Below are 23,365 nucleotides of genomic sequence, written 5' to 3' on the forward strand. Positions count from 1 at the left end.
TTATACAACCAAGAAAAAAAAAAAAAAGATAAACACATTAGTTAGGGACAAAGTGATCCTTTATCTGATGCTACCGAAGTTACTTAAAATTTTTAACTTGCACTGTTTGGCTGGTGGTAGAGAAAAACTGAATTCACTGCATTAATTTTACATCATGCTCTTCAGTGACAAGAAGCTTAGATCAAACAGTCAACTTGGAATTTCCTTCGAGAATTAAAGTAACATCTACCCTGACATTGCTCACGTTTTGATGTGCCTGCTCTGGTTTGCTCCCTTCCCTGGTTCAGCCCTTGACTGCTGGAGAAAGGCCCAGCATATGTCTCTGAAGCAAAAGAGTGAAGTATTTTTGGCTCTGCAACAAATTTCAGTCTTTATACTGACTGCAAAAATATGCCAACCAATTCGTCAGAGAAGCTACAAAATGTCACGGGCTGGAACAAAAAGAGGAGGAGCTTGGCTTTGGATATTTACTATGATTTAGGGTTAAATAAAGTGGAACAGGCCAAAGAGAAATCCAATGACTACGCTAAATCAAGTATCTACCTACGACCATTACGTCTTCAAATTATTAAATGTTCTCTCTGAGGTAACGGGTTTACACTGCTGACCTAGTCACTCCAGGCAAACTTTCAATTCCACCTGAGCTACAACATCTGTCATTAATGAGAGTCTTGTGACATGTGGAATTCATTACATCTTCTCTAGATTTTCCTTTAACTCTATACATCCTTATTATATGCAAAAGAAACAGATGGTCAGTTCAGTTCAGTTCAGCCGCTCAGTCGTGTCCGACTCTTTGCGACGCCATGGACGCAGCACACCAGGCCTCCCTGTCCATCACCAACTCCCAGAGTCCACCCAAACCCATGTCCACTGAGTCGAAGATGCCAGCCAACCATCTCACCCTCTGTCGTCCCCTTCTCCTCTTGCCTTCAATCTTTCCCAGCATCACAGTCTTTTCAAATGAGTCAGTTCTTCGCATCAGGTGGACAAAGTATTGGGAGTTTCAGCTTCAATGTCAGTCTTTCCATTGAATATTCAGGACTGATTTCTTTTAGGATGGACTGGTTGGATCTCCTTGCAGTCCAAGGGACTCTCCAACACCACAGTTCAAAAGCATCAATTCTTCGACACTCAACTTTCTTTATAGAAACAGATGTTAAGTAGACAGAAAATTCAGCCTGAGACATTTTATCTGTGTGAATGACACTGAATTTAGGAGTTTGATCTGTAAACTGGGAATAAAAACATCCATTCAGTGGGTCACTAAGAAGAGGAAATAAGATAATACTAAAACACTTTGTGAATCAAGTCCTACTACAAATTATCATGAGTCTGCGGACTTTTAAATTACTATCAATCCTAAAAAGACTAAGTTATCACTGAAAGTTTCAGAGTAGAATAAGACCAAATAACTGAAGAGAAAAAAAGAAACATTTTTTTCTTTATCTAAAAACAAAGTTACTTAATAGCCAAATGAAACAACTTATTCAAAATTCCTGAATCTGTTACTTTCTACACCTAACTCCATCAGATCACAAGAGGGAGAAAGTGTTCTTTATTGAACAGCAAAACCTTTGCTCTGTGAGCAATCATTGGTCACGACTATGTTAAATTGTTGTCAACAATGGGATTGGCATTTTTGCCAGAGACAGCCCATGGGATGTCATACAGTAAGATTTGTTTTGCTCACACAGTCATGTTCTTTGAATCCAATTAATTAGCTCAAAAAACTGAGTAATTCCTATTTATTCATCTTCTGATGAAAATGACTTTTTAGAAAAATATAATTTGTGCTAGCACCTAAAAAAATCCACCACCTTAGTGCATTTATTAAGTCCCAACTATGCATGTGGCTGTTAACTTTACAGAGTTTGTAATATCTACAAGTGGAGAAAGCTCTAAGATTGCAGAGGAGTGTCGGCGAAAGACACTTTCATGAAAAAGCCAGATTTATGGCATCCCCATCTGTGAAGAGAGTCTGAGGGGCACATGTTTTACCCCAAGCCCAGACTCGCATGTCACTTACAGCAATGGGGAGGTGCACAACACGTATATCAATGGATAAATGGCAAAGGGTACTTATCTGGGATCCTTATGCAGATCAACATGAGATCTGAGAATTCTGCTCCCTAGGTAAGGCATTTCCTAGACTAGGACTGGCCTCAGGAGACAGCTCCCTGAATAGCAGAGGAAACCAAATCCCACAGCTTGAACTGATGTTTCCCCAAACATGGAGTAGGTATCGCTCTCCAGCATTAACAACATTAAATCTCAAGTGAAAACTTACCCCCTTCCTAAATCTCCTTTACTTTTTGTGATAACATCATGCCACTCTGTGGATGACACTTGCCTAAAACGTGCTAGTCTCCCTCTAACTAAGGCAGCAGGCCTCGGGACTCAGTGCTGGTGCTGGCAAGAGTAGCAGCAAAGAACTGAATCTTTTCACTAGATTTATTTTCACACTTACCACCTATGGCAAAGGGCATCAGTTTTTCCACTGATGACTCTACTGAGGTTTTCTTTGTGAAAGATTTAAATAGAAGTGGTTTGATTTTAAGAAAAAAAAATTAAATGGAAGTAAATAAATCATAAAGAGGGAACAACTGGGGAAAAGGTGGCCGAAGTCCATGTGCTCGGACTCGGGGCTGAGCCACAAGGTGAAAACGTGGGTCAGCCTAACTCATATGAGGCAAAATACTTTGGCAGCTGACATTCGAGCAGGGCTTCTATTAATTATAGAGATGCTAAACAGACGACCTGTCCGAGCTGAATTAACATCACTCATGTATTTCACCTAGGTAGGATCAGCCCATGTCTGCCTAAGACAGCAAATTCAAAAAGCAGCAGCAGGGTGCAAGGCAGTGCAGCACACAGCCTCTCAGAATCACCTGCAAAGCTCTTTCTGCACAGAACCCCAGAGGCCCCCCACAGGTCATCAGCTGACCCTACCTGTTCAGATCCATAGTAAAAGTATATAAATGGGAATACACAGATTATGCTATTCAGTAGCCAATTTAGGGCCAACACACTAATCAAAGTATCTATTTAGATCCCCAACCTGGCTAACACAATCTCAAAAGAAAGGTGTTTCTGGCCACAGGAAATGTCACCATCTTAGTCCTCTTTCATACTTATGGTTTCAGAGGCAATCCCTGCAAGATTTCCAGGACATGATACAAAAAGTTAAAAATCAGTTTAAAAAAAGCAGGGGCCTCCTCTCATGCCATCCTTGCTAGACTCAACAAATCTCTGAGCGCCGATCTGCATCAGTCCCTATGCCAAGCACAGGAATACAAAGCAGCAGCCCCACGGAGGGAGGGGATCGGCTGTGAACACAACGCATCCTGGCCAGCCCTTGGGTCACAATCAGCCGAGGGAGCCGTGTGGAATGCAGGATCCTAGGTCCCCCCTCTGGCTCCTCCCAGACCGCCAGTCTGCAGTGGGTAGGAGGAAGGGGCCACTTAGGCAGCTCCCCTTTGATTTGGAAGCACAGGAGGTTTTGGATCCATTGATTCAACTGTATGTTGAAAATCTGAAACTGGCAGTAAGAAACATCTCACTCCTAAAAATACTGAATAACTAAAGAGAAGTACAAGGCAGCTGGGACTATTTCAAAACATTAAAACAACAACTAGAAAGCATGGTATTACTATAGTTTCCGAGAGAGACATCTATATGACAAGAGTGATCAGACTACAAAATGGAAATGCCACAATGACACTACAATCCCTCACCATCACTGACCCAGTAGAAATCCTGGTGAATGGCAGCTCGGTTAGCAAAAAAGTACAGACACAACACTGTGGGTGTGGCTCCAGACCAGTGCAATATACTGAACACAGTAGAGCAAGTCACACGAATCCCTTGGTTTCCCAATATTTAAAGTTATGTTTATGCTATACTGTAGCTTATTAAGTGTGCAAAAGTGTCATGACTTAAAAGAACTGGAGTGGGTTGCCATTTCCTTCTCCAGCGGATCTTCCAGACCCAGGAATTGAACCCGGGTCTTCTGCATTGCACAGACTACCATCTGAGCCACCAGTTCAGTTCAGTTCCTCAGTCATGTCTGACTCTTTGCGACCCCATGAATCGCAGCACGCCAGGCCTCCCCGTCCATCACCAACTCCCGGAGTTCACTCAAACTCACGTCCATCAAGTCGGTGATGCCATCCAGCCATCTCATCCTCTGTCATCCCCTTTCTCCTCCTGTCCCCAATCCCTCCCAGCATCAGGGTCTTTTCCAAAGAGTCAACTCTTCGCATGAGGTGGCCAAAGTACTGGAGTTTCAGCTTTAGCATCAGTCCTTCCAAAGAATACCCAGGACTGATCTCCTTTAGAATGGACTGGTGGATCTCCTTGCAGTCCAAAGGGACTCTCAAGAGTCTTCTCCAACACCACAGTTCAAAAGCATCAATTCTTTGGCACTCAGCTTTCTTCATAGTCCAACTCTCACATCCATACATGACCACAGGAAAAACCATAGCCTTGACTAGACAGACCTTTGTTGGTAATGTCTCTGCTTTTCAACATGCTATCTAGGTTGGTCATAACTTTCCTTCCAAGGAGTAAGCGTCTTTTAATTTCATGGCTGCAGTCACCATCTGAAATGATTTTGGAGCCCCCCAAAATAAAGTCTGACACTGTTTCCACTGTTTCTCCATCTATTTCCCATGAAGTGATGGGACCAGATGCCATGATCTTTGTTTTCTGAATGTTGAGCTTTAAGCCAACTTTTTCACTCTCCTCTTTCACTTTCATCAAGAGGCTTTTTAGTTCCTCTTCACTTTCTGCCATAAGGGTGGTGTCATCTGCATATCTGAGGTTATTGATATTTCTCCCGGCAGCCTTGATTCCAGCTTATCTTTCTTCCAGCCCAGAATTTCTCATGATGTACTCTGTCTCTAAGTTAAATAAGCAGGGTGACAATATACAGCCTTGAGGTACTCCTTTTCCTATTTGGAACCAGTCTGTTGTTCCATGTCCAGTTCTAACTGTTGCTTCCTGACCTGCATACAGATTTCTCAAGAGGCAGGTCAGGTGGTCTGGTATGCCATCTCTCTCAGAATTTTCCACAGTTTATTGTGATCCACACAGTCAAAGGCTTTGGCATAGTCAATAAAGCAGAAATAGATGTTTTTCTGGAACTCTCTTCCTTTTTCCATGATCCAGCGGATGTTGGCAATTTGATCTCTGGTTCCTCTGCCTTTTCCAAAACCAGCTTGAACATCTGGAAGTTCACGGTTCGCGTATTACTGAAGCCTGGCTTGGAGAATTTTGAGCATTACTTTACTAGCATGTGAGATGAGTGCAATTGTGCGGTAGTTTGAGCCTTCTTTGGCATTGCCTTTCTTTGGGATTGGAATGAAAACTGACCTTTTCCAGTCCTGTGGCCATTGCTGAGTTTTCCCACCAGGGAAGCCCCTAAAAAACGTACATGTGCTTAGCTGCTCAGTCTGACTCTTTGCGACCCCATGGACTGTAGCCCACCAGGCTCCTCTGTCCATGGGGAGTCTCCAGTCAAGAATACTGGAGCCGGTTGCCATGCCCTCCCCTGCAGGGGATCTTCCCAACCCAGGGATTGAATCCAGGTTTCCTGCATTGCAGACAGATTCTTTACCAGCTGAGTTACCAGGGAAGAACGTACATACCTTGATTTAAAAAAATAAAACTGTTTCTAAAGAGCTTCCCTCATAGCTCAGCTGGTGAAGAATCTGCCTGCAATGCAGGAGACCCTGGTTTGTTTCCTGGGTCGGGAAGATGAGTGGATTCTTTACCATCTGAGCCACCAGGGAAGCCCAAGAATACTGCAGTGGATAGCCTATCCATTCTCCAGGGGATCTTCCCAACCCAGGAATCAGAGGTCTCCTGTATTGCAGACAGATTCTTTACCAGCTGAGCTACCAGGGAAGAACATACATACCTTAATTTAAAAACATAAAACTTTGTTTCTAAAGAGCTTCCCTCATAGCTCAGTTGGTAAAGAATCCACCTGCAATGCAGGAGACCCTGGTTTGTTTCCTGGGTTGGGAAGATTCACTGGAGAAGGAATAGGCTACCCACTCCAGTATTCTTGTGTTTCCCGGTGGCTCAGCAGGTAAAGCATCCGCCTGCAACGTGGGAGACCTGGGTTTGATCTCTGGGTTGGGAAGGTCCCCTGGAGAAGGGAAAAGCTCCCCACTCCAGTTTTTGGGCCTGGAGCATTCCATGGACTGTATAGTCCATAGGTCGCAGAGAGTCGGACATGACTGAGCGACTTTCGCTTTGTTTCTAAAAACTGCTAACCATCATCTGAGACTTCAGCAAGTTGAAGCAGCAACAAAAATCACTGATCAAAAATCACAATAACACAGTAACAATGAAAAAGTCTGAAATGTTTCAAGAATTCACAAAATGTGACAGAGACATGAAGCCACTAGATGCTGTTGGAAAAATGGAGTCAAGGAGTTTGCTTGAAACAGAGTTGCCCCCAACTTTCAGTCTGTAAAAGACACACTCTCTGTGAAGAACAATAAATCAAAATGCAAGAAGTGAGGTATGTCTGCAGGTCTCTCACTATTTTGGGCAACAACCTGCTCACAAATTCAGAATAACATTATCAACATGAACTGAGTGATAAGCCTTGCTGCTACTGTAGCTTCCTCCCCGTCACTGCCAGGCAGCAGTGGTTTTAAAGGAACTGTCTGCTAAATTTTATAGCAACTGCTCATTTGTTCATAAAAGTCAGAGATGAGTATCAGTAAGACATGAATTCACAGAAGACTGCCCACACATCTTCACCTAGTTCATCAGAAGATAAGACCGTAGAACCTCTCTTTTGGCAGGTGCAAATTCTTCCCAATACAGTAATAAACAGCTTGCAATGGCTACTTAGAAATTTCTTGAATTTCAAAAACAGGTTTTGCTTTTAACTCTAGAAAATAAACATGTAGCAATAGGCCTTCTGGAATTACAACAAAGGAGAATGGGTTGCAAATACTTCTTTCTGCTAAAACCCCTCACCGCAAAGACAAGACACACTGGCAACATTGGGAATGGTTCTTGGTCCTGGCCCCCCGACCATCTCTCTTTTTCCAGATGAGTGAGCTATCACTCCCGAACTAGGCCAGGGCCATCACATGGTGCCTTCCTCCACTTGGTGAAGTTGCCCCCAAGCCCATACACCTAGCCATCTCCAAACCTCCTGTTTATTCCATCAGCCTTCCCTTGGCTGCTGCCCCCAAAGAGGAACCGCCTTCTGCATCTCCCAGCTGAATCCCTTTGTCAGCACCTGGCCCTCTTCTTTCCACCAGAGACCCCCTTGCCACTAGAGGGACCAAAGCCCCCACCCCGTGGCATGTGTCAGCTGCACTTCCTGCCTGCCTTCAGAAGGCACTGGAATATGGACTGAGTCTTGCATTCTCACCACCCCTTCTTCTACTTTGGAAGTCAGCACAATTCCTTTGTCACTGAACACGTATCTTATTAGAAGATGGTATGTATGCTACAGACTGATAGAGAAAAAGAGAAGAAATATGATTTCAAGACACACTCCCCTCCCCTACCTCACCCCCAATATACAGACATTCATTCTATGAGAGACAGAGGAAGATAAAATCATCTCCAAGAAACGTGCTGTAACTGAGTGAAGTGCTTCTGGAAGAGGGGACCAAGAGGGCCTCCTCCTGACTAGGGAAGGCCTGGGAGAAGGAACACCTTTAAGTAGGTTGATGCAAACAGTACTTGTCTTCACACTGCATCACTGAGCCAAATCACTCAGGTGTTAAAAACCCTGCAACAGGTTCCCACTGACATATCAAGCCCGGGGTGTCTGATGGCACTGAATCTCTCTGAACAGCCCCAGCCTTGCCCTGGCACACAGCTCTTCCCCACGGGGTACATCAACTCCAGCCAATGGAGACTCTGTGGAGTACATTCCAGACAGCCTGGAATTTCCTGCCTCCGCGTTTGCTCCCATCAGCCCTGTGGCCAACCTGGCACCACCAAATATGGCTGTGCAGTGCACAAACTGTGCTACTGTGACAGCCCTGTCCATCGCCATCAAAACACACCCCATTTTAGAGGATCGTAGGTGATTTAAAAAATATATATTTTCTGCATTTTCCACAATGGACATGTATTCCACACCTAAAAACTGACGGGGACAAGTTGCACATGGGAAAAACAAACCATCCTACTCTTCGGAATAGCCTGATGTGAAGAAGGCTATTTCCTTTAAGAAGCCTACCCCAAGTTACAGTGCAAGAAGCAATCTGCACTCCTTCTTATTCTTAAGGTTTTGGACTGCTGTGTGAGTTTCGACACACATCTTTCTGCGCCCACAGCGGCACCTCTTCTCTCTCGCAGACCTGTCAGGTGTCAGGTATGCACAAGGGGCTACACCATACTGCTGCACTTCATCCTCTCCGGGAACCAATGAGGCTGCTATCACTGTCCCCGCATTATAAAAAAGAAGCTGAGGTTGAAAAACTTGCTCAAGGCGAACAACTCACCTATGGTTCTTGCAAGTTTAGCTGTAAATCTAGTCTGGTCTGGCTTCAAAACCCGTAACTCCAAAGCACTCGACAACTGCCTAACTGTCCTGGACTCTTAAGCAGGGAGTGTGTGAAGTCGCTCAGTCGTGTCCGACTCTTTGCAACCCCATGGACTGTAGCCTACCAGGCTCCTCCCTCCATGGGATTCTCCAGGCCAGAGTACTGGAGTGGGTTGCCATTTTCTTCTCCAGGGGATCTTCCTGACCCAGGGATCGAACCCAGGTCTCCCGCATTCCATCTGCCTGGAATGGCAGATGCTTTAACCTCTGGGCCACCAGGGAAGCCTGGTTTGGTGCTCACTCTGGTGCCTACTCTGGGGCCTCATCCAGAAGAGAAACTCAAAGGACCTTTTTATGATTACAGAAAAGACTCCTTGGGGAAAAATGGTGGGATTTGTGATCGCGAAGGTGTGACTTCGACCATCGGCAGCCCAGCCCGACAGAAAGCCCTGCGGGTTCCAAGCTGGCCTGTGCCTCTGGACCTGCGGCTCCCGTAGCCTTCCTCTGGGGTCCTCTTCACCTCTGAACTGCTCTCCTGCTTCCACCCTCCTCCCACAGTCTGCGCTCGGAAGAGACACGGTCCTGGGTTCCTCCCCTACAGAAGCCTTCCAGTGCCCCCAGGCAGCTTCCCCCTACAAGCCTGTACATGAACAAGGGCCCCACCCAGAAGGCTGACTCCCGTGTCTCTACCTCCCTCACTAACTTTACGAGCCTCCTGCAGGTCTGCGCACTGGCGCTCCCCTCTGTCACACACTTTTATTCCAGATCCCTGCATGGGTGACCCCCTCTCATCAGTTAGGGCTCGGGTCACCAGCGTCATCGCCTTAGAGGCCTTGCTTGAATGCTCTATTACAGAAAGACCCCGTTGCCATTCTCTGTCTCAGGTCTGTGTTTGTAGTCGTGAGGACAACAATGAAACGACCTGCAGTTATTAAAAAAAAAAAAGTCCAGTTTTGCCTTTCTCTCTAGCGAGATTTTGAACCCCATGGAGGTAGAAATGATAACCACATCCCCATGCCTGAAACAAGGTGAGCACTCAAATACTTCTGAGTTGCTACTGACACTAACTGGGTATAAAATTAAACTTTATGATCAGTATTTTTTTTTTTTTTTTTACCACTATGACAATGCAAAACAACCTTCTTTGGAGTCTCCCATGATTGACACCCAGTTAACAACAGGCCTGGAGTCTCACAGCCCAGGGAAGGCTCAGAGGTTCATGAAACCCCTGAAGTCACAATACCTCATTTTAAGTACATGCACATTTTGATGGGGGAAGACAGCATAGTTCCACCATATTCGCAAATTAGAACATCAGATAGATTTAGAACTACTGAACTTGGACATTTCAAAATCACATTTCTTTTAAAAAGAGCCATGTCTCTATACTCTGTATCTATATATAATTTTACCATCCACTAAATTCACAACCATGGGACCTAGAAAAAAACAAATAGTTTACTCCACTGGTGCAGTATTTCAATAAAGATTTTATGAAATACATTTTTCCCCTGTCTAATTTTAATGAAAATCAGAAAAATGCACATTCCTTTCAAGAAAATTCAGAAAACACCTAACATCTGATAGGCATTAACCCATTCAATGAATTAGAAAACCTACTTCCTGACAGAGGGGAGGAGTAGTGTACCCCACCCATGCTGTCACAGCTTAATCCTGCTCTACCTTTTTACCCTCTAATAATGATTTTTAAATGGTTAAGCACTTACCATAATGTGATTGAAATGCCTGTGGTTTGACAACCTGATTACAGTCGTTACACACCACCAAGTAGAAATCATCGTGGGCTGGACAGAGACCAAATATTGGCATGTCTGCAATAAAGACAGAGAGCATCACTCACTCACGTGGTTCTCATTAATAGGAAACCATCTGGGATGGTGATATTTCCTAGAAAAGCTGCCTTATGATAAAGTACACAGGATAAAAGTTATTCTAGTTTAAAAGTAACTGATGTGATGCACCATGACTATGAAGAGAGAAATCAAATCAGGCTTACAGAAACACCATTATAAAGGGTTAAAATAAAATGCATGAGAAATCGTTAGTATGAGGTCAAACAGAACAATGTATTAAAATACGATCCATGAATCCCCTCACACAATAAAGCAACTTCAAGAGAAGTCTAATAAGGGTTATGAGGAAGAATCTGTAACCACAGAAAATATCTAGGAAGTCACAAAGCAGTACCATCTAATGGTTTTATTTAACTATGCATTCTATTCCAGCCATCAAGTCTCTGAGTTCTATGGAACAGTTAAGAAAGGAAGCAGAGGTTTCCCTTAGAGGAAAATTGCTGGTTTTGGCAATATGTAATACAAAGAAAACTATTTTCTTACTTTTTCTTCAGATCACAACTAACCTCCAGTCTTTTGGTTTACATACTGATGCCACTGGAGAGAAAGAACTTCAGTACAAGCATAACACTGCATACATTAATCTCAGTTCAATTACTGGAACAGGGCAAAATGCAAGTTGGATTTTTTTATAGTGAGAACTTAATTAAACATAAAACTAGTCTAGTCTACCTGCATATATATGTAAGTTGAAAGTACAGTAACTTGATACCTGATAACACATGGTTAACCAAAAAATCCTAACTGTGGACAATTAATAAAAATTGCAACAACCAAGGGAACAGAGTAAACACTTCAAATTCAGAATCTTAACTCTTTTAAATATTTCAAAATTGGTATTTTACACTAGATGCACTACTTAGAATATCTGCAATGAATGGATAATTAGCACATTTCAATTGGGCAAATATTTCAGTAGACCAAATACCAAGTTTAAAGGGAGGAAAAAGATATAAAAAGCTGATTAGCATCTGCTTTCTTTCCTGTAAGATTTAATTTCACCCTTTTCCACCCTGGGTAAACTGGGTGGTTTTAAAGGAAACAGAAAATGCCCTGAGGTGATGTAAAGTGATGACAATCTCTAAAATATCAAATTCCTAATCTAATATCTTCACCTGGCTATAGCTCAGATTTTCTTAGACAGTTTCTATTTACACTGAACTACACAGATAGCCTTTGAATCTGAAACATACCAGGGAGCAACAGGATTCTGGGATGCAGGAGTGGCACCAAACTCGTTCTACATGCTATGATCTCATTTTACCTTTGCAATTACTAAGGCAGATACCATTATAACCCTGCTGTGGAGAGGAGGAAACTGATTCATAGAAAGGTGAACTACTTTGTCTAAGTCAATACCTGAGATTTCATTCTGACTCATAACAGTGGCTTGAATTTGGTCCCTTCAAGACCAGAGGAATACGATGTCTAGAAATTCTTTCCAGACGCCAACTCCAATAAGTTGACTGTCAGAGCTGAACACCTTTGACCACATAAACTGATAAAAGAACATAGGAAGGTTCTAACAGATTGCTGACTTCTGTGACTAAGCTTAACAGTTTTATGACAAGTAAGACCCAAACAAGGTGCTACTTTCCTCGAAAGCAAGCCCACACTGAGTTAAAAACAGTACACGTGGGAGAGGGGAAAGGTTAAATCCATGCAGTGATCCACATGAAATAAGCTACTTTCCACGGCTCCATTTGACATGACAATTCATTAAAAAAAAAAAAAATTAGACTAGTAGTTTACCTTAGGTTCCATATATCCCTAGGTTAAATGACTCTGATACAGGACAATTAAGATGGAAAAGCTGAATTACAGAAATGACATAACATTCATAACTTATAGCTGAAAAATATGAAATGTCTATAAATATAGAATCAATAGTTTCATTAATGAAATAAATTTAATTAGTTTTATTAAACAGTAGCTAAAGCATTAAATTAAGTGATCTCGCCCACTCTGGCGCTCTGTGATGACCTAGAGGGATGAGATGGTGGGGTGAGGTGGGTGGGGTGGAAGGGAAGCTCAAAAGGGACGGGATATATATATATATATATATATACATATATATATATATATATATAAAATTATGGCTGATTTGCACTGTTGCATGGCAGAAACCAACACAGCAATGTAAAGCAATTATCCTGCAATTAAAAAAATAAAGTAAGTGATTTCAGTTGAGACTGAATTCAGTTTAGACTTGGGCCTCTGCGATGTGCCTGGTTTGTGTGGTGCCTCACAGCACTCTATGTCAAGTTATGGTATACGATAATGTCACTTTGCCAGAGAAGTAGACACTGCTGGGAATTAGCCCCCACCCCTTTATAAATAAGGCAATTGTAAAAAAAAAAACAAAAAAACTGTATCAGTCCTTTCAAATAATAAGAATGTGACTGGCCACAGTGAGGCTTATGTAGAAAACTGTTCTTTTTCTGTTCTGATTCCTTTCATCCTTTTGTGAGACTCGGAAACACTAATCAAACTAAGTGAGTAAGGGGTCACTCTGTGAGCACCAGGAATCTATACTTCTGTAAAAAGTTCAATTTCTTCAGTAACTTACAATTATTTGCAACTGATGATGACAATAACGATGATAATCATACGGCATTTACTGAGAGACTACTATGTGCCAAGTTCTGAACTAAGCATGTTTTATAAGGTGTATCCTACAATAGGAGCCTAATTTTACTGATGGAGACAAGAACTCATCTAGTGTCACCCAGCAAGAAAGTACAACCAGGACTCAAACTTAGGTTTGCACCATCTCTGAAAGCAGTTCTTAATCTCTTAGTAGCACGTCACATCTCCCTAAAAAGCCAGCATGTGTACGCATGGGCACTCACACAATCCCCGTGGAAAGAATGATGGTACACTGAAGTACACGTCATGCTACCCTATGAAACCAAGTTGCTGTGAGAAGAACCCAAAGCAACTTGAATTTTGAATCTAAAACAACTTGAATTTTAGCTTTCTAAATTCTTCCAGATATCCATATTTAGATGTAAACTAGGGGATACAAAATAATTTAAATGTCTTCTTCAGGGCGAAAAAAAGGAGTTCTATATCCCTTCTCTGCACTGAGACATTCCAGAGGCCTTAGCAACAGGAACTGCGTGTGGAATGTTGTGGTAACAGAGAAAATGAAATAATTTTTGTGAGAGACAGTTTCCGAATACTTCTAAAGTATAAGTTCACAACCAGCCATCTATAAGTTAATATATGGAACTTGCCCAAATGCAAGAAGGAAAAAAAAAAAGCTTCATTTATGACAGAAAAGAAAGAGTTCCCACCAAGTTAAAATGGGTTCCTATTGAGTTGAAAAAAAAAAAAAAGGTTTACAAAACAGTCTTTAAATATACCAGTTAAATCATTATATGAAATATAATGAAAAGTTTTAAAACCGTACTTGATCTCATGGACTCTGACCTAATTTGAAAGAATGGATTTTATTGTGTGTAGGTCCGAAATTTTTCTCAGGATTCAGGTCGTCCCAACCTTCCAATTAGTGAGTGGCCCGGCACCCACATCTAGGCCATCATGTATCAAGCCTTGGAGACCCCAGGCCAGCAAAGCAGGAAGGACTGGGTCCAGTCCCATGGGCACGTGAGCAGAGCCTCCCAGTCCTGTGCAGAATGAAGGCCCTCCAACCAAAGCCAGTCCTGACCAGCTACTTCGGTGCTGCCACCGTCACTGGAGGACTGCGCTCAACGACCAAATGGACGCTACAGCCAAACATTTCACCGTTGCAGTCCTCTGTGCGTCTCCCCTCTCCCACGCACCCAAACTTCTACATGCCAACAACTCCCACATTTCTGTCTCTAGCCCAGACGGCTCCTGAGCTCTGTCTAGACTCACATATCCAACTGCCTCCCAGACACCGCCATCTGGATGCCTTTCCTACGTCACAGATCAAATGAGCACGTCCAAGAGAGCAGTGCTTTCCACCCTGCCTGTCTCCCACCCCCAACCCCCCACCCCCAGATCATCCCCCTCTGTGTCAATGACCCTACTCATCTTCGGAAGCTACACCCCGAACATTGCCCCTGACTCCTCTTTCCCTCATCGCACTCAGACCACCAGCAGGTCCGGTCACTCTACTGCCTCTGGCCACTTCTCTCCCTTGTTTAGGCCCCACTGTAACGCCTGTCCCCAGCACCTTTCCTGTGCACCGTGGAAACCATCTCCCACATTGTTGACAATCCCTTCCACATGGGTGCCTGAGTGAGTCTGAAACTCTCCAACAGATCATATGACTACTGTTAAAATTCCCCAAGAAACGTGCCACTCCCTATGGAATAAAATCCCAGCCTTTACCATAACCCTCAAGGCATGGCCAGAGGTTTATCCTCCCCGCTCTCCACTCTCTGTCCCCTCAGCCCCTGGCCCTCTCTGCTCCAGGCACACTGACCTCCATTCTCTCCTTCAAAACCTTTTTCTCTGCCAGGCGCTGCCCTTGCTCTTTACAAGATGCCTGGTGCATTCTCACACATCAGGGCTCAGCTCAGCTGTCATCTCTTTACAGGGCTATCTCCAGCCCCTCCCCAAGCACTCTCAGTCACAGGCCTTGTAAGCAGAGTGGCTAACAGTGTGGGCCACTCCCCAGCACTCTGAATCCAATGTGATCTTGGGCAAGTTCCCTAACCTCTCTGAACTTCAGTCTCTTCGTATGTCAAACAGTGATGATCACATTACCTATCGCACCAGGTGCCTCCCAGGGTAGAAGGGCCTTAGAAGACCCCTGGAAGTGCTCACTCATGTCCCCCAACAGCCTGGGAGGTAGGAGTCATGCATCGTCACCGTACTGCTCAGCCAACTAAGGCACTCAGACACCGAGATTTCACAAGCCAGTAAGTGGCAGAGTCAAGATCTGAACCTGGCTCTGCTGGGCCCCAAAGCCCAGACATTTCCCAGTGTTCTCCCGGAAACAGCCAGAAGCTGCCTCCTCCATGTGCACCCACTGTCAGTGCCCAAGGCCAGAGCCCGCAGCCTCTGCACACCAGTACAGAGCTCCTGACGGAGTTCCTGAGTTTCTACCCTCTTCAGCCTCCTCCACTCTGCCACAAAAGTCACTGACCTACCGAGCAATAAAGTTACTCCTCTCCTTGAGCACCTCTGCGGCCCCCCAAGTGGCCAAGTGGGATTGGACCCCTGACCTACTTCTCTATAAGCACGGCCCTTGCACCCTGAGTCCTCACATCTCTCCAGGCGGAGTCAATCTGCTCTAGACTCAAGGCTGTATGGGTCTTCTCAGAACCGCCTTGTTCTCTGCAGTTCTCCTATGTCAGCAAAGAAAGCTTTCCTCTCTTTCTGGAATCCCCACTATTCAACAAGAACTATGCTCACACTCACATCCCCTTCACAGTCTGTCACTCACTGATGGAGGACTTTGAAGATAACGTGTACGTGGATGACTGTGTAGCTCTGTGTGACAGCAGACCCCTTGCCTTGCCTAGCAGATTCTGAGAAGTGCGCTCTCGCTGTGTGATGGTGAAGCAATGTCTGGCATCTGGAAATTTCCCATAGCTTCCAGTTGTTCTTCGGATAAAAACTAAGGTCCCTGATGAGGCTGGCGCCCTGCACATGGCCTTTGTTCTGTCCCTGAGCACACCACGCTGTCCCCCGTCACAGCAGCATGGTGCCTGCTGTTCCCTCTGCTTGGACGCCCTTCCTCCATATCTTCACCTGGCTGGTTGCTTCCCTTCATTTGGTCTCAGCCTCAATGTCACATCCGTGGAGCCTTGGCTGGTCAGGCCCCTCTGTCTGCTCTCACAGCCCTGCCTCTGCCTTGCCACCAGCACTGTGCCCCATTTGTAACTATTCATCTAACTGTAAGAGCCTTAATCTCCTCCCATTGGACTAAGTTCCACATTTGTCTTGTTTCCTGCTCCAGTGACAGTGCTTAACAACGCCTAACCTGAAGAATGAGGGGTGAGGGTGTTAGTCACTCAGTGTGTCCAACTCTTGGCAACCCCACGGACTGCAGCCCATCAGGCTCCTCTGTCCATGGAATTTTCTAGGCAAGAATACTGGAGTGGGTAGCCATTCCCTTCTCCAGGGGATCTTCCCAACCCAGGGACTAAACCCAGGTCTCCTACATTGCAGGCAGATTCTTTAACATCTGAGCCATGAATTCCAAACAACTAATGCATGCGGTAACATTATTGGGTGGACAGTAACTGAATATTAGATGAAGTCTCTGTGGTGCCACCAAAGTCCAGGATATAATTGTGCCTTTATGTCACATAATGTCACACAGTCACCCACTAGAACGGAGTGTCCACTCAGTAAGACAAAAGTTCAAGGGTGAAAAAGCGTCCCATGAACACATGATCCTATTTCTAGGGGTACTTTCTGGTAGAATTTTGCGTTTCAGGGTCTGATTCTCAAATATGGATGCTGGCAAATTCTCTTTCGCTAGCGTGTGCAGCGCAGTAACTCCAAGCAGTTCTGGAATCAGACAACTGAGATCAAACCCCTATTCTTTCTCTTAGTAGCTATGTGAACACCATTAAATTATTAACCTCTCTGAACTTCAGTTTCCTCATCAGTAAAACAGTTAACAGGACCTACATTTCACAGTGTTATGGTGAGGATGAAATGAACTAATCCGTGGAGAGCATTCCATGCTGAACACATAGTGAACACTCAGCAAAATAAACAAAAACACACAACATCACACACACTAAACATGTTGTGCTGCAAGAGCCCCAGTGCTCACTGATGAAACTCTAAGGAGATTGAGATACACACCAAACGGCAACTATTTTACAGTGTGAGCTTAACTCTCCGGGGGTCTCAGCCCCTGCTGCTCCACCCTGTAAGCAATGAGAGGCAGGGGAGAGGTGGAGGAGACTTGCGGTGCATCCCATGAAGAAGATCCAAGTCCAAATCTTGGAGCTTAAGCTCTACCCTGCAAGCATGGAAGAAGCCACAGTTTTAAGGAGGGAAGCCACATGATACAAAAGGTCACTCTGGCATGAGTGTGGATCTACCGAGGTAAGCGTGTTAAGAGGGCGATCCCCAAGGGCTGATGTAAAAATCAGAGCAAGATAGGAAGTAGTGATGAAGATGGGAGAGAGGAGACTTGAAGACATGCTCTGGAGAACTCTATGAAGAGCTGGGGAGGGAGACCAGGCCATCCAAGGGATCAGGCAGAGTGGAAGAAATCAACGTGGGGCTGCAGTCTGTTCCCTGCTCACTGCCGCTAATGTGGCTGCACGGATGGTGGGAGACACAGATGGGAGAACTCAGCCTGCTAAGGGAACAGAGCCTGGCAGTTAAAGGCACAGCTGTTAGAACCACAGACTGCATTCAAATTCCAGCCTTGTCACATGGTAGCCTTTACCTCCATTTCCTCATCTATAAATGGGAAAAGAAAGGGCACCTATCTCACAGGTTGTAGGAAGAACTAATGAACAGATGTAAGATGCTTGGAACAATGCAAAGTACTTTGTAAACATGAGCCATTTTTTATCATCTTCCAATAACTGTCTTCTGGTCTTTGATCTAAATAGTAGCTGTTCTCCCCTCTGCCTATTCCAACTCCCTACCCATACACATACAGTAAGCAGTGATGCTTCTAAATCGCAAATATCACCTACTCAGACTAAACCCTTTAATAGTTTACTATGTAAACTACTTCAATGTAGTCAGAAGGAAAATCAATATGTAGAAGGCCCAGCCTGATCTCTGCAACCATAAGACACGGTTCGCTCCTCATCCACACCAGAATTCTATCTCCTCAACAGTTATACCCAAAGGCCAAGCACTTTCCCTCCTCCCGTCCTTGGCTAATTCTGTTCCCTCTGTACAGAATGCTTTGCCTGGCTGGCTTCAGATCACGGCTTACATTCCATTAAGAGACATTCCCTGACCACTCAATTTAAATCAGGACCCTATCTCTTCAGACATTTCTCTCTCTTCACTCATTAGTGATTTATAATTTGTGTTTTGACTATAACTCTAAGATATAAACCCCCAGAGGCAGTGGCCAGGTCCACATGGCACAATGCCTGGCACACACTCGATTCTCAACAAAAGAATTTCAGAAAAGCCTTTGGATTGAACTTCCTGAGTTCAAATTCCCATGCTATTACTCACTAGAAGTATGAACTTGGGCAAGTCCTCAGCTTCAGGACCCTCGTTTGTAAAATGGGGGTGACAGTAGTCAAGCTATACCTTAATGGGTAGTTGCGAGGATGAAATGAGTTGGTATATACAAGGTTCTTACAACCATGTCTGGCACTGAGCATGTGCTGTGCTGTGTACCTAGGTGCTCAGTCGTGTCTGACTCTTTGCGACCCTATGAACTGTAGCCTTCCAGGCTCCTCTGTCCATGGGGATTCTCCAAGCAAGAATATTGGAGTGGGTAGCCTATCCCTTCTCCAGGGAATCTTCCTGACCCAGGAATCAAACCGGGGTCTCCTGCACTGCAGGTGGATTCTTTACCATCTTACCTATTATGATTTGAATATTTCCATTTTTACTGTCAGTGGGTTACACTGGCCACAGTTTCTAAACTTTGCTGGTCTACGGCTACCATCTTTTGTACACTCAATGTATTAAGTACTCACTGGATGTTAGGTATCATGGCAAATACTCTACATACATCATTCATTCATGTACTGAATGTCTACTATGCTTAGACGTGATTCAAGGTTCTGGGTACACATCAGTGAACAAAAAATCACAACAGCAACGACACCTGAGAAGCAGGACATATGACAAAAATAACAAGAGTCTAATTACCAAGCACTTCCTATGTTCCAGATACAGTGCTGAGTATTATTAGCTTACTTCCTCTTCACAATACCACCCACCCTACAGGGTCACTATCTGCACTTTACAGATGAAGCAAGTGAGGAACAAGATTATTTGCCTTAAGTCACAGAGCCAGCACATGGAGAAGCTGAGAGCTGAAGGTAGGCTACTCTCAAGGATGTGCTCTCCACCACCTCACGAGACGCTCAGCACTGCCCAGGGCCATCCCTGCCTCTCCCGCCTTGTCCAATCAGAGTCAACAAGACATCCTATCGCACATCAGACTTCTCATGTTACCTCTGAACTGTCTGATTCTCTGCTACGCAAGGGTTTCCTAAGATACTAGGATTCTCAGCCCCATTAGAGTCCGAAACACTTCTAAGTAACCTGATGGATTGACTTGGAAGGCTCGTCTCCACATAATTGAGCTTTTATTATGTTCAATTTCAAATTTATTTCAAATGGTAACTATCAATTCTGGATAATCAAAAGGAATGTCAGTGATATAATAAAAAAGTTCTCAATTGCTGTTACATCTTAACTGTGCAAAAATAGAACAGAATTTTATTTCTACCTTCTACACAAACTTCTCCCAAATCCATATTCTCTGTTCTGACAGGAGATCTGGACCTTCCTTTGACCATGAGACATTAAATGATAGAACCAATCAGACACACACACAAAAAGGTCAATTGACAACCTGCCAAAATGTAAAGCAAGCAACTAAAGATCAGAAGACCAAAAAGTTAGAAGAAAACCGTTCCCTCTAATAGTTATTAATCCCTGGCTAAAAGTGGCCAACCTTATAGTGACCTTCCATAGGTAAGTTGTAAGTACTACTTTTGTCACTACTTGTACTGCAAATGAGATACAGCACCTGGCAAAGAAGAGAGGAAGCAAATATCAAAATCCTAGGGGATCTGGGTTAGGGAAGGCCAGGCAGGCATAGAGGCGACATACATGACAGGTTACCTCATGAGTACCTGTAGCTACTCAAAATGCTGCCAATAAATTCTAACTTTTCAATCAGAAACCAAACCTGAAATGTGTCCTAAATCTACAAGCACCTTCCAAAACCCTTAGGGAATCTTTACTGCATGACTATCCTTCAGCTAAGCTTGCAGACTATAATAAAATATGGGCTGTCAGAGAGTTTACCACTTAATTGGTATTATAACCTCAAGAGAGGAACTTACCTCTAGAATGCACTTCCTGCATTTGAAAATCAGTGAAAACAATGATATCTATGTCAGGAGATTTTTGGATTGAATGAGATAACCCATGTATAATGCTTAGTTCTAAATCTGTCTCAACACAGTAAGCAGAGTGTATCTAAAGACTTAATAAAGAGTAGTGTTAATATCATCATCATTATCACTGTTAAGGTTATGGTTACAAACTCATGATTAAATTAAGAATACAATTTTTTTCTTCAAAAGGCAGTCAACACAGCAACACAATATCTGCCAAATATCTTCTATGCAGAAAACCCAAACCCACAACTCTTCACATAACTAAAAACAGCATTAACTATGGAATGGTATTACCTACTGACCTAGCTGTCTGTTTTCAAGTGGTTAGCTTAATATAGACCATAGCCTAACCCAGAAAACCAATCTCAAGAAATTTAAAAGAAACTGAAATCATACAAAGTATGTTTTCTGACCACATGGAATCAAATTAGAAGCCAGGAACAGAAAGATACTAGAAAATTTACAGACAGAAATAAGACACTTCAAATAATCCATAACCAAACAATGTAAGCTGTGATATTAACAGGCTAAAGAAAAACAAACAAACAAACCATATTATAATATGATGCAGAAAAAATATGCATGATTAAAAAAAAAAAATTCAGAGACCCAAGAATAGAGGAGGTTTCCTTAACTTGATAATGAACATTTACAAAAACCCCTACAACTAACATCACACTTAAAGGAAAGGCTGCGTGCTTTCCACCTAAGGTCAGAAACGAGGCAAGGATACCCTTTCTCTCAACAAACACTTAAGTTTTTGCCAGAGGAATCAGGCAAGAAAAGGAAACAAAAGTCATCCAGATTCAAAAGGGAAAAATATAACTTTCTACATATGCAGATGACTTGATGGTCTTATGCAGAAAACCACAAAAAATCTACCAAAAAACCTCCCAGAATTTACCAGTTTAGCAACATCACAGGACACAAAATTTCTTAGTCTATTTGGGCTGCTTTAATAAAATAACATAGTCTGGGTGGCTTACAAACAACAAACATTTATTTCTCAACAGTCCTGGGAGCTGGGAAATCCAAGATTAAGGCACCAGTGCGTTGAGTGTCTGGTGAAAGCCTGCTTTCTGGTTCTGAGTCCTCTGTTCACTGTATCCTCCACACAGAGGAAGAGGCGATGGAACTCTCCGTAGCCTCCTTTACAAGGGCACTAATGTCATTCATGAGAGCTCTACCCTCATGACCTAACTACTTCCCCAAAGGCCTCATTCCTCCAAAACTCATCACGCTGGGGGTTAGATTTCAACACAAGAATTTTGTGTGTGGAAGCGGGGCGGAAGGGGGAACGGGACTCAGACATTCAATCTGTGCACAAGATCAACATAAAAAAACAACTTTATTTCTATATATTTGCAATGAACACATGAAAACCAAAATCAAATGGCTAGCCTTCAGCTGGCATGTTAAGCAAGTTATTTGCTTTATGGCATAGCTGAGTGTTATCCAACAGCCATGTGGCTATGATGAAATCTATATCTTTCATAACTTCCTTAAAAGGGATGTTATAATTATCTCATATTTGTAAAGTCTCTAAATATCTTACCAAAAGCATGCCTCAGAAGATGCCTCAGAAGATTTGATTCAAAAAGCATGCCTCAGAAGATGCAGAACTCTATGCAGAATAGAAAGCTAAAACGTTAATAACTGTCTTGAGTTTGTTTCAGATTCTTCAAGTCAGAGGGAAGACACTCCTCAGATCTTCTATACGAATGGTCACAATGAAAAGAAAGGTACACTCAACTCTATATTCCTCAATATAAAACCTCACTACTTAAAATACAACTGTTTCTGTATCATTGAGAACCTGGTTAGAATTAGAGAATTTCAGGACCCAACCCAGACCCAGAAAATCAGCATTCGCATTTTATCAAGACTCCCGTGTGACTTATATACGTGTTTGACAAGTGTAGAAAACAAAACATCATTTAATCTGGACTGAAACTTGAAAACTGTCACCAAACTGGAGAAATTATTCATATATTAGCCAGACTCTTTCCAATTCATCCATCTATTAAAGGTATATTGAACATTTTTGCTTAACTATAATTAGTATTTGCACATTACAGAATATACTAAATATACACTGTATAATGTATGGGCTTCCCTGGTAGCTCAGCTGGTAAAGAATCTGCCTGCAAAGCAGGAGACCCCAGTTCAATTCCTGGGTTAGGAAGATCCGCTGGAGAAGGGATAGGCTACCCACTCCAGTATTCTTGGGCTTCCCAAGTATAATGTATACTGAGTATATCAGTCTGTAGTTTTCAGTTACTGTGATGTCTTTGGTTTTGGTTCTGGCCTCACGGAGTGAATTGAGAAGAGTTCTCTTTCCAAACATTTCTACAGAAAAATGTTTGTAGGGTGAGTGCTAATGGTTTTATCAAAATTCACCTGCGAAGCCATCTGGGCCTGAGCTTTTGTGTGCATAGGTGGGTAGGGTGTGGGGAAATCTTACATTTACTAATTCAAATTCATGTACTAGGTCTATTCAAATTTTCTAATACTTCTTGAGTTATTTTTGATAGTTTGACAGTATTTTCTATGAATTTATCTGTTTCATCTAGTAAATTCAATGTGCTGGCATAGAGTCATTCACAGTATTCCTTTATAACCCTATTTGTGTCAGGTGGGTAGTGACATTACATATTTAATTCCCGATTTTAATAATATCAGTAATGTGGTGAGATCTACCTACAAGTTTGTCAATTTAATCATAATCAAAGTAATCTAATCTTGCCAAAATACTAACCTTTGGTTTCAGTGCTTTTTATCCTTTGTTTTCCTATTGTCTAGTTCACATATTAATAATTCATTGTCTTCTCTGCTCTGCTTGCTTTCTGCTTTGTTTATTCTTTTTCTAGTTTCTTAGGAAGGAAGGTTCTTATTTCTTAATATAACTATTTACAGCTATAAATTTTCCCTTAAGT

General features: G+C 43.0%; 1 protein-coding gene across 1 annotated transcript in view; it reads right to left on the bottom strand.

Moving 5' to 3' along the window:
* The window catches only part of ATXN7 (ataxin 7), a 92,486-nt gene that overhangs the window by 36,904 nt on the left and 32,217 nt on the right, over window positions 1–23,365 (bottom strand). The window contains exon 3 of the mRNA XM_068982889.1: window positions 10,261–10,365. Coding sequence (XP_068838990.1) covers window positions 10,261–10,365 — 105 coding nt within the window. The remainder of the gene's footprint in view (window positions 1–10,260; window positions 10,366–23,365) is intronic.

This window comes from Capricornis sumatraensis, chromosome 10 (assembly GCF_032405125.1).
Source record: "Capricornis sumatraensis isolate serow.1 chromosome 10, serow.2, whole genome shotgun sequence".
Taxonomy (NCBI): domain Eukaryota; kingdom Metazoa; phylum Chordata; class Mammalia; order Artiodactyla; family Bovidae; genus Capricornis; species Capricornis sumatraensis.